This window comes from Beauveria bassiana (genome assembly GCF_000280675.1).
Source record: "Beauveria bassiana ARSEF 2860 unplaced genomic scaffold BBA_S00021, whole genome shotgun sequence".
NCBI classification, from domain to species: Eukaryota; Fungi; Ascomycota; class Sordariomycetes; order Hypocreales; family Cordycipitaceae; genus Beauveria; species Beauveria bassiana.
The window spans coordinates 401908-411907 of NW_007930856.1; the positions used below are offsets into that span (position 1 = coordinate 401908).

General features: G+C 58.3%; 4 protein-coding genes across 4 annotated transcripts; 1 reads left to right on the forward strand and 3 right to left on the reverse strand.

Moving 5' to 3' along the window:
- Positions 1-75: 75 nt before the first annotated feature.
- Positions 76-774, reverse strand: BBA_06923 (YhhN family protein; the record flags this gene model as incomplete). Its single annotated transcript, XM_008602020.1, has 1 exon — positions 76-774. The coding sequence occupies one exon, from the start codon at positions 772-774 to the stop codon at positions 76-78; it is 699 nt and encodes a 232-aa protein (XP_008600242.1).
- Positions 775-1536: 762 nt separating this feature from the next.
- Positions 1537-5552, reverse strand: BBA_06924 (mixed-linked glucanase; the record flags this gene model as incomplete). Its single annotated transcript, XM_008602021.1, has 2 exons — positions 1537-5135; positions 5243-5552. 2 exons carry the CDS (start codon positions 5550-5552, stop codon positions 1537-1539), a joined length of 3909 nt encoding a protein of 1302 aa, XP_008600243.1.
- A 1371-nt stretch (positions 5553-6923) lies between these two features.
- Positions 6924-8291, reverse strand: BBA_06925 (Pex2/Pex12 amino terminal region; the record flags this gene model as incomplete). The annotated part of the gene is made up of 1 exon (XM_008602022.1): positions 6924-8291. The coding sequence occupies one exon, from the start codon at positions 8289-8291 to the stop codon at positions 6924-6926; it is 1368 nt and encodes a 455-aa protein (XP_008600244.1).
- A 1034-nt stretch (positions 8292-9325) lies between these two features.
- Positions 9326-9928, forward strand: BBA_06926 (thioesterase superfamily protein; the record flags this gene model as incomplete). Its single annotated transcript, XM_008602023.1, has 2 exons — positions 9326-9394; positions 9527-9928. 2 exons carry the CDS (start codon positions 9326-9328, stop codon positions 9926-9928), a joined length of 471 nt encoding a protein of 156 aa, XP_008600245.1.
- Positions 9929-10000: the final 72 nt, after the last annotated feature.

Genomic DNA, 10000 nt, shown 5'->3' on the forward strand with positions numbered 1-10000 from the left:
CTCTCTCTCTCTCTCTCTCTCTCTCTCTCTCTATCTCTCCACCAAGGAGTATAAAAAGCTGAGCTGTTGCGTATATCAAAATCCAGCTGCAATCAGAAACTGGCCCGAGTAATACAAGATCCAAACCGCGTGCTGCATCCACGGCCGGTGGCCCGACTCCCGCGCCACCACAAACTCCTCCGTCGCCAGTATCGAGTCCGACAGCGCAAACAGCACCCCGCCTAGAACAATGGTCCCGCTGTGCACTGTGAGCACCGCCAGCACCATGGTCAGGATCGTCGCCGTGTAGACGAGAATGGGCGCCCGCAACGCGCCCGCCACCCGCGGCATCAGCACCGCCGCCATGCCCGGCGCCAGCAGCAGCATGCCACCCGCGACGCCCTTCCGCCAGGCATCACCATCTTGCCCAATGATGATTCGCACGCCGACGCCGCCGCCGCTGCCGCTGCCGAGCCCCGCAAACAGCGCCACGTAAAACAGGTGCGCGACGAGGAAGCTGGCCAGGCCGCAGAGAAAGTTGGCCTCGCCGGGCCAGGCCAAGAAGGCGTCGCCCAGGGAGCCGAGTGCAAGGGCGGCAACGAGCGGCGAGGTGAGGCGGCCGGTGCGCAGCGCGGCGAAGCAGGCGAGCAGCAAGGTCGAGAGCGTCTTGTAGGTCATGCGCGTCTTGCTCGGGACGGCGCGGACGTGGAGGAGATAGAGCACGGCAGAGGCGACGGAGACGGCAAGAACAGCCGTCTCTGTCGGATTGTTGCCTTGAAAGCGCGTCCAGTCCATTGGGGAAAGAAAAAGGTGGTGATGCTAGGTTCGTGTCAGTTTCGGAAGACGCCGAGATGGGGGGCGGGGGGTTTGCATTACGGTATGTGGTATGTGTGTGTTGTGTGGGTCGAGTATTTGGTACGTACAAGTTGCGTTGAGAAGCACGAGTCCAATTGAACGTTCTAGGCTGGACGAAACGGCAGATAGAGGGGTGTTGAAGGAAGAAGATTGACTTGAAGCTGACAGATAATTATCACAAGAATACCGGGCCGGCCATGTCATTACTCCGCACTCCGGAAATTTACTGCACTCCGCCTGTGGAGGAGAAGCTCAAAAGTGGCTCCTCGGTATAAGTGGAAGAAGCTGCATGTTACAAGTTGCATGTGCCAATCTGTCACCAAACCTAGAACGTATCTTTTAATTTTTATTTTTTTTTAATTTTTTTTTTGTCATTTGTTGGTGGTTTCTATGCATGGTTGTATATCTGTCAACAATCTAGATAAAAAAACAAGATGCCTGCGCAACAAAATTCTGTACACTCTAGTAAGGCTGTCTACGATTAAAGAAGAAGGTACTTCAGAAGAGACAAGTAAGGAAAAAAAAGGAAGAATGGAAAATCGCTGATGCTGTATCATAGTAGTGTTGTCCACAAAGAGGGGGGGGGTTCTCATGTCAATCTAGGTGTCTAGCCCCCCAGGGATAGATTCAAACAAGATTTGCAAGAAAAATCATCGCTCTGCTTTTCTTTTTTGTGTGTGTGTGTGTGTGTGTTCATCATCTTCACAGAAGAACAACCATGGCCAGCATGGTGGTAAAGAGAAGCGATGTCACCTTGAACCCGGAGGCACCCGCAACAGTGGGAACGTTGGAGGAGGGCGCAGCAGGCTTGTTGCCGCTGACAGCTGGGGGGACGCTGCTGCTCGAAGAAGAAGTCTTGTTACTGTTGGCTGCAGGTGGCTTGCCGCTGTTGGGTGCGGGGGGGACGTTGCCGTTGGAAGCAGGGGGCTTGTCGTTGTTGGCTGAAGGAGTCTTGTTGCCGTTGGAAGCAGGAGGCTTATAGTTGTCGGCCGAAGGGGGTGCGTTGCCGTTGGAAATGGGAGGCTTGTCGTTGTTGGCTGAAGGAGTCTTGTTGCCGTTGGAAGCAGGAGGCTTATAGTTGTCGGCCGAAGGGGGTACGTTGCCGCCGGAAGTAGGAGGGATGCTGTCATGGGAAGCCGGAGGAACGCTGCCGTTGGAGCCCGGGGGTACACTGCCGTTGGAACCCGGGGGTACATTGCCGTTGGAACCAGGAGGGACACTGCCGTTGGAGCCCGGGGGTACACTGCCGTTGGAACCAGGAGGAACACTTCCGTCGGAACCAGGAGGAACACTGCCGTTGGACGCGGGAGGCTTGTCGCCGCCGGGTGTGGGAGGCTTATTGCCGCCAGGTGTGGGAGGCTTGTTACCGCCAGATGAGGGAGGTACACTGTCGCCGTTTGGAGGGGTCAGGTTCTTGTTAGCAGGAGGCACATTGCCGTTGCTGTTGGGTGCAGGAGGCAGTTCGGCAACGGCAGTCGGCGTGGCCTTGGTCTCATCGCAAGGAACAGTGACAGTCACGTAGTTTGCGCCACCAGGGCCGCACGCCGCGCAAGAAAGCACCGTGGTCGTCATAGACACCGTCATGGTAGGGAGCGGGGTCTCGGGGCAGCCGCAGTGAGCCTTGATAATGGTCGTGACAAAGACTTTGTTGACAATCCTGGAAGGGTTCGAGGGGTAGACGGTCTGGTAGGTGACGGTGGTCACGACGGTAGTGGTGGTGCTGGTGACAGTGCTGGGGGTCTGGATGGCGGCGGCGTTGCCGTTGGATTGCTGGGCGGGAATGTTGGGAATGCTGGTGACGCCCGTGCCAGCGGCCTGCTGGCCGGGAGAGCTGCCACCAGAAGACTGCTGGGCCGGAGTGCCGGCGGAAGAAGACTGCTGGGCGGGGATACCTGCACCGGATGACTGCTGAGCGGGGATACTAACGCCAGACGACTGCTGGGCCGGAATGCCCATGGAAATAGACTGCTGGGCCGGAGCACCCGCGGAAGAAGACTGCTGGGCGGGGATGCCTGCACCGGACGACTGCTGTGCGGGGATACTTGCGCCAGATGACTGCTGGGCCGCTGGCGTATCCGTGGAGAAAGAGGGCTGGGTGGAGAGGTCAGAGTTGACGCCCATGCCGGGAGGCTGCTTGGGGGGTTCCTCCTTGGCGATGGCGGCGTAGACGGTGAGCAACATGTCAGAGGCCTCGCGGCGGTCGACATGGGCGGGACGGACGTGCTTGGGCGTGGAGCGTCGGACCGGGCTATAGCGGCGACGAATGACGAGGGTCGAGTTGCCCATCGGGGCCGGGGCGGAACCGCTCACAGCGGGAGACGAAGGGCTGGTGCTGCTGCTGCCGCTGCTGATGCTGCTGCTGCTGCTGATGCTGCTGATGCTGCTGCTGCTGCTGATGCTGCTGCTAGACAGGGTGGAGTTTGTCACCTTGGGCAGGGGATAGACGGGGATGGTGACCACGGACACGGTCGGCGCGGTGCCAATGACGGTGGGCGCGGTGCCAATGACGGGCGGCGCGGTGCTGGATGGAGAGCTGATGCTGACCACGGGTGCGGTGCCGATCCGAGAGCTGGTCCGGATAACGGGTGCAGTGCCAGTCTGAGAGCTGATACTAGCCGGGGTCGGGGTCTCGGGGCTCGTAGAGTTGATCCAAGCGCCGTGCCCGTTGGTGGCAGGAGAGCCAGAGGGGCTCAAGTTGACACTGCTGGGGACAACAACAACAACAGAGGGGTTCGAGGCAGAGGAGCCAGAGCCGGTGGGGAGGGTCTGAAGGGTAGTCTTGTTGCGCGTGGTAGCAGCACCGATGATGATGGGTGTGGGAGCAGAGCTTGCGTAGGCAACCTTGGGATCAGTGACAATGTTCCAGACAGAGGAGCTGAAAGTGTTGGGAGCCTCGGGACCAGTCGAGTTGGAGTAAGAACCACCGGCATAAGCACCACTGGAAGAAGAGCCTCCAGAGCCAGCAAGACGACCACCGGCACCACCAGCACCACCCGTGCTGATGGGCATGGCGACGCCCGAGATAAAGGCGGTCGTCTGCGGGAGGGTCACGTTGGCCTTGGCGCCGATGCTGTCGTCGATCGAGTTGCCGCGGGGCTTGACGCGGCCACCGCAGAGCTGGGTGCTGTCACCGGGGCAAGGCAAGTCGCACGCGTCGGTGCTGACGCGCGTGTCGGCATCGAGCTCCGACGCGCAGTAGCAGGCCGTTTCAAAGACGCCGGCATACTTTTTGCCGTTGCACAGCACCGTGCACTTGTTGAGGTTCATGTCCGGGCTGTCGGCCACTTTTGTAAAGGACTTGAAGTCGCTGCTGGAGCCGAAGCAGCCCAGGTACGAAAAGTCGTTGAGGTTGGCCGGGTTGGCGCGCAGCGGCCCGCTCGGCGACGGCAGGCTGGCGGTGGGGATGGGGCCCTGGGTGGCGAGGACGGTGGAGGAGGAGAAGCGAGTGGAAATGTTGGTGATGAAGGAAGAGGAGTTGCTTGGGCCGGAGACGCTGGGCACGGAGGAGCTGACCACCAAAGAGGTGGGCGCGGCAGAGGAAGATGAGTTGGCCGCGGGGAAGCGTGTCATGGTGTCATTGTTGCTGCCAGAGGGAGGAGTGCTTGAGAGGGACGTGATGGGAATGCTGCTCGGCTGGCTCTGGCTAGAGACGGTGCTGCTGGTGAAGTTGCTAAAGGACACGGAGGACGTGGTGGACGTGTTGCTGGCGCTCTGGACGTAGGCGTCAATGTAATTAACATCCCAGTAGGCATTCGCAAAGGCGGCCGGGTTCTTGGCCACCCACTCTGCGCAGGTGGGCGCGAGCGCGGAGCATCCATCGCTCTTCCAGACAGCATTGCCATAGTCGCCGCAAAAGTTGATGTTGAGGACGATGCTCATGTCGCGAAAATGCGACTCGACGTCGCAGCTCTTGCCGCCGTAGACGGCCGCGGGCTTGCCCCAGCCGGCAGGCTCAGGCTTCTTGGCGGCAATATCGGCGGGCGCGGTGTCGCGGTCAAAGTGCCAGACCTTGATGTACTCGTCGTCCCACAACATGGCGTAGATGCCGCCGCCGACGGCGTTGAAGGTGTCGCCGTACGACGACGTGTCGCTCGCAGGGGTCACGTAGCCGCAGCCGACATTGTCGGCGCCGACGTTGCAGTCCTTGGTTTGCGCCGCGCCAGAGGCCATGCGCAGCACGTCGTCGCCGAGAGAGCAGCCGGCGGTGGTGTGCGCCGAGATGATGTTGCGGTGCGCCGTGTTGGCGCCTTCAATGATGTCAATCTCGCCGCTGTTGGGCCAGTTGGGTCCATATGCCCAGACTTTTTTTACGCAAAGAGAATGTTGTTAGCCAAAGAGGAACTCTGTGTAGTTTTTGATTTCTTCCAATTTTTTTTTCTTTTTTTCTTTTTCTGGTGTCATGACTTACAAGCTGGCCATACACCGCACTGAGACGGTGGCATGTGAAGAAAGTCGGCAACAAACAGGCCCTGGTTATAGGCTTCCTTGCTCTCGAGACGGATGCTTGGACGACCGTCCGAGACGTCAAGCGTATTGGTATGGTCGACGCCGATGCGCACGACGCCCGTGTGCTTGTCGACGGCAAAGAGGCCCTGGCTGGCGGCGTTTGCCTGGCTCTGGTAACGGACGTAGCCATTGGAGAGGTCCCGCGTGTCGATCCAGTTGAAGCCGTTGATAAGGGCGTCCCCGACGTATGAGGTGGCTAGAGAGTAAGCCATGACGGGCGGGTGTTGTGTCTGTGTGTGTCTGTGTGTGTCAAGCAGTCCTTTCTTTACTTGACTATCCCAGGGCTAAACTCGAGAGACTTGAAAGAGAGACGGGAGAAGAAAAGGGTGTCTAGAGTCCCTGGTAGTATGAACAGATGATGGTTCAAGTCTGATGAGAAAAGAGAGTCCGAGATTGATATCGTCAGGCCAACGGCAAGACTATATATGTGTCGATAGATATCTGGACCATGATCCGATGTGTGGCCACAAGCCAACGCTGCGTGGGCCTGGCAGCATCTTTGCTGGAATGGGGAGCTCGGCCAAGTGAGGCTGGCCAGCTATTGAAGAAACTGCCGTTTCCAAAGGCATTTTTCGGTGACAATGAAAAAAAAAGGGAGACGACAATGTTGAAAGGAAAAAATGGGCAAAACCACGCCACTATCAGGGTTGGAGGGTTGGAGGGGGGCCAGGGAGCATTCCAGTGCGAGGCCATTCATAACGTGCGTGGGCAAGGCTGCAAGGCGGCCAACAATGGGATGGCCACGCTAGCAAACAATGCGTCAATCTGCTAGCTCATCAGCAATTTTCGTTTTTGTCAGGAACAAGGAGTTGAGACAAGGTTTTATGCGGTCCGGAAGCGGAAGTGATGAAGGGTTCGCTTCGCCCTTGAACCAATGGCAAACGGGGTCGCCAGGTCAGTGGTGTATCCATCGTCTGCATGTCTTGGACAAAACAGCCCGTCCAAATGCGGGCAAATCGAGTCTTTGTCAGCAAACTGCTGTAGATTTTTTGGGTAAGACATTAGGGTCCTCGAATCTGTTCCGCCGCCCTTCTAGCGGCGTGCGCAGCCTCATACCCGTGCCTGGCCGGGATGAAGCTTAGTCGCCAACATTCCAGAAACCACTTGTTTGAACCCTCGACGCCGGTCCCTGATTGGCTCACGACCCTTTTCTGCATGCCTCAGCGAGGGCGAGGGCAGGCCCATCCCTCGGCAGCACACTTCCGAGTCTGTACTGAATTTTCTTCCATTTGTTATTATACATGCTAGGGTATAAAAGTCGAAACGCCGTGAGACATGCAAACACCCACCCGGAAAGAAAGCAGAAAAAGAAAAAGAAAAAAAACTCGCCTCAGGTACAACTTTATCTTCTCATTCCCCCAAATCCGGTAAAAAAAAATCACATCTAGACTTCTTTTTCCTGTTTAAATCCCGTTCAGGCACGAATGCAGTGTGAGCTATTAAAAGCCCCTCCCTCCCCCCTCCCCCCTCCCCCCTTGATCCTCTTTATCAGTTTGCCCGGCCCACGTGCTGCCCGTTTCTTCCCAGTTCCGGATCGCCAAGCCTTTCGACAACTATATTCAAAAAAGCCCCATCTCGCAATCTTACACCATGATCCGTCGCAATCCCTCCGTGCCGCCCAGGACGCGCCGTCCAGTCACGGCGCAGCGACCCTGTCCGCTCTCCCAACTGCCGGCCTTGCCCTCCATAAAGGCCTCCTGCTTGGGATGCATGCCCTCGATCCACCGGTGGATGCACGTATAGCAGTAGACGACGCCCGTCTGGCACGCTGTCGGCGTCACGATATCCTCTGCGCAGATGGGGCAGCGCGACGAGTCTCGGGGAAACGACACGACGTAGACGGGCAGCCGTGAAGGCTTGGCGAGGGGCGCGTCCTTGGCGCTGATTTCCGTTTGCGGCGCGTCGCTGGCCTCGCCGTCGTCTGCTAAAGTGACAGGCTTTTCGTCTGTTGTTGTTGTTGTTGTTGTCGTCGTTGTTGTTGTCGTTGTTGTTGTTGTTGTTGCTGCTGTTGTTGCTGCGGGGTTGGATTTCCTTAAATGCTTGGCCCAAAGACCGGAAATGATTGGAGGGGGCAGTTCAATGTTCTCAGTCGCCTTGCGCGAGAGCTGCTTGGCAAAATCCGACTGGTACCACCACTCGAGAAACTTGAGTGCAAAGATGCTCATGGGCAGGGCTACCGACAGACTCGAAAGCACCGTGGAGCCTAGCCGGCGCGGCGACAAGAGCGACTGCCCCGGTCGCCCATCGGCCTTGGCCTTTGCCGTCAGTGCATCAATGGCCTGGTAGTCGGCGCTCGTCATGCGGCGGATACGGGTGCCGATGAGCCACATCAGCGGGTTGTGATATTTTGTCCGGTCAAAGAGGTAGCCCAAGTTGAAGGCCAGCATGGCAAAGTAGTACGCTGCATTAATAGAAGGGTATATGTTGGTTAGAAACCATCGGTAGTAGTGGACAAAGCGGTCGCGCAGCGTCGGATTATCGGGCATGCGAGTGTAGGCGGCGCCGAGCAGCGCGCGGGGCGCATTCACCTCGTAGCCCTCGTCGAGCTTGCGCTTCAGATACGGCACGCCCACCAGGACGGCCAGGTTCATCCAGACGTCTCTGGCGGTGAGCTTGAGGGTGTCGCGGACGAGGTGCGGCGCGGCCAAGCTGGCGCGGGGCACCTCGGCGCGGAGGGCCTTTTCGCGCTTGAGGCCGTAAAAGTGCTCCGTGAAGGAGCCGCCGCGGGTGCGCAGGTAGTGGCGCTCGACCAGCAGCATCAGCAGCGCGTAAATCTCGTCAAACGAGTTGAGCAGGCGCAGCAGGTAGCGCGGGTGCCGGTGCGTGGCGACGGTCAGCAGGTAGCGCAGCGTGGGCGGCAGCAGGCTGCTGAGCTGCTGCTCCGAGAGCACCTCGAACAGCGAGGGCTTCTGGTCGTCAAAGGTGCCCCGGAGGGCCGTGACAAACTCCATGGCGGCGGCGGCGGCAGCAGCAGCGGAGAGCTAGCTGCTGTGATGTTTTTTCGATGGTGTTGAGGGGGGCCAGGTTCGATGATGGTTGATTTGCATCGGAGTGGGCCGATGCGCAACTGGCCGAGGGCGTCGGAAGCCGCGGCGAGAGCAGCGCACGGGGAGTAAAGTCGCGAGGGAGCTTTAGAGGTGGTGATTGGTCGTCGACTCGTATCAGGGCATAGCTGTAGAAAGGGCCTCGAGGTGGTGATGGAGGTGGAATTGATGAAAAAAAGATGAAGACTGCGTGGGCCTGCCTCATGTGAAAAGAACCTCGGCAGTCCTACTGGACCAAAACTAAGCTACCTAGCTACCCTAGAGGCCTGATGTCACCGTAACTGGCGGCAGTCCGGACATTGGTGCAATGTATAGGTGCCGAAAGGCTGATTTGCGAAGCAAATGTATCGAGGCGATATTTCAGCCGCCTATAAGTGTTTCCAAGCAAGTCCACTGCAGAGTTGCTACATCGCCAGATACTCAGTAATAACTTGTGAGCAAGCATGGATTCGTTTAGCGTAATTTCCTGCTCCCCGACATCTAACTACCAATACCCACTAAACTTGCCTGCGAAAGGCTTTTTTACCCCCGCATAATACAGCGCCGTTCCCGCCTGGAGAGCCCGCCCGCGGGCCCCCGGAGCAGCCCCGTGAAAACCGGGGGAGACTCGGCATCCCGAGGCTCGTGGCAGCCACTCACATCGGCTGCCCTCTGTTTTGGCGATGCCTTTGCGCCTCGGACACGCCCCCCTTTTCCCGTTGCACTTTTTCCTTGAATCCTACATTCAACCAAACTACGCCGCAACATCAACCGCGCAGACGTTCATTACTTGTTCTGACTAAATACAACCACCAATTCGTTCCGCGCCCACCTATTGCCCACCTACCTCGGCTGTCGCTAAAGTAGCTCGGTTATATACATTTCCACGATCGCACCTATAAACAGCACTTGTCACCTCACAACTCGATCGGCTTGGATATTAGAGACAAATATTAGACACAATGGAAATCACAGGCACGCCAGAGGAGCGCGTCCAGTTATTTCTAGACTTTGCCTCCAAAAGCGACAAGGTAAGACAACTGTCCAAGACAACCCCCCCCCGCCCCCAAAGAACAACACGACAAAAGCCCTCGCGTCCCCCCCCCCCCTCAACTCCAAGCTGACCAGGTCCCCTTTCCCGCGCGACTCTCCAGAACTGGCAGAGCCGCATCTCGCCCTACGTCAAGCTCCTCTCCGTCGACGCCTCCGCGCCGCACCCTTCCGTCGTCTTCTCCTTCACCGTCGCCGAGTGCCACAACAACGCCAGCGACAACATGCACGGCGGCGCCATTGCCACGCTCTTTGACTGGGCCACGTCCATGCCGCTCGCCCTCGTCTGCAACCCAGGATACTGGAGCTTCATGGGCGTCTCGCGCAGCCTCAACGTCTCGTACCTGAGGCCCGCGCCCGTCGGCACAGAGTGCGTTGTCGAGTGCGAGATTGTGTCGGTCGGCAAGAGGCTGGCCATGCTGCGCGGCACGCTGCGAAGAAGGTCGGATGGTGCCATTTTGGCCATTTGTAACCATGACAAGGTGAATACGGACCCGCCCGTTGGAAAGTTGTAGAGAAGGGACAGGGAGAAAGAGAGAGAGAGGAGGGGGAGGGGGGGGGGGAGGGGAGGAGGAGGAGGAACGGTA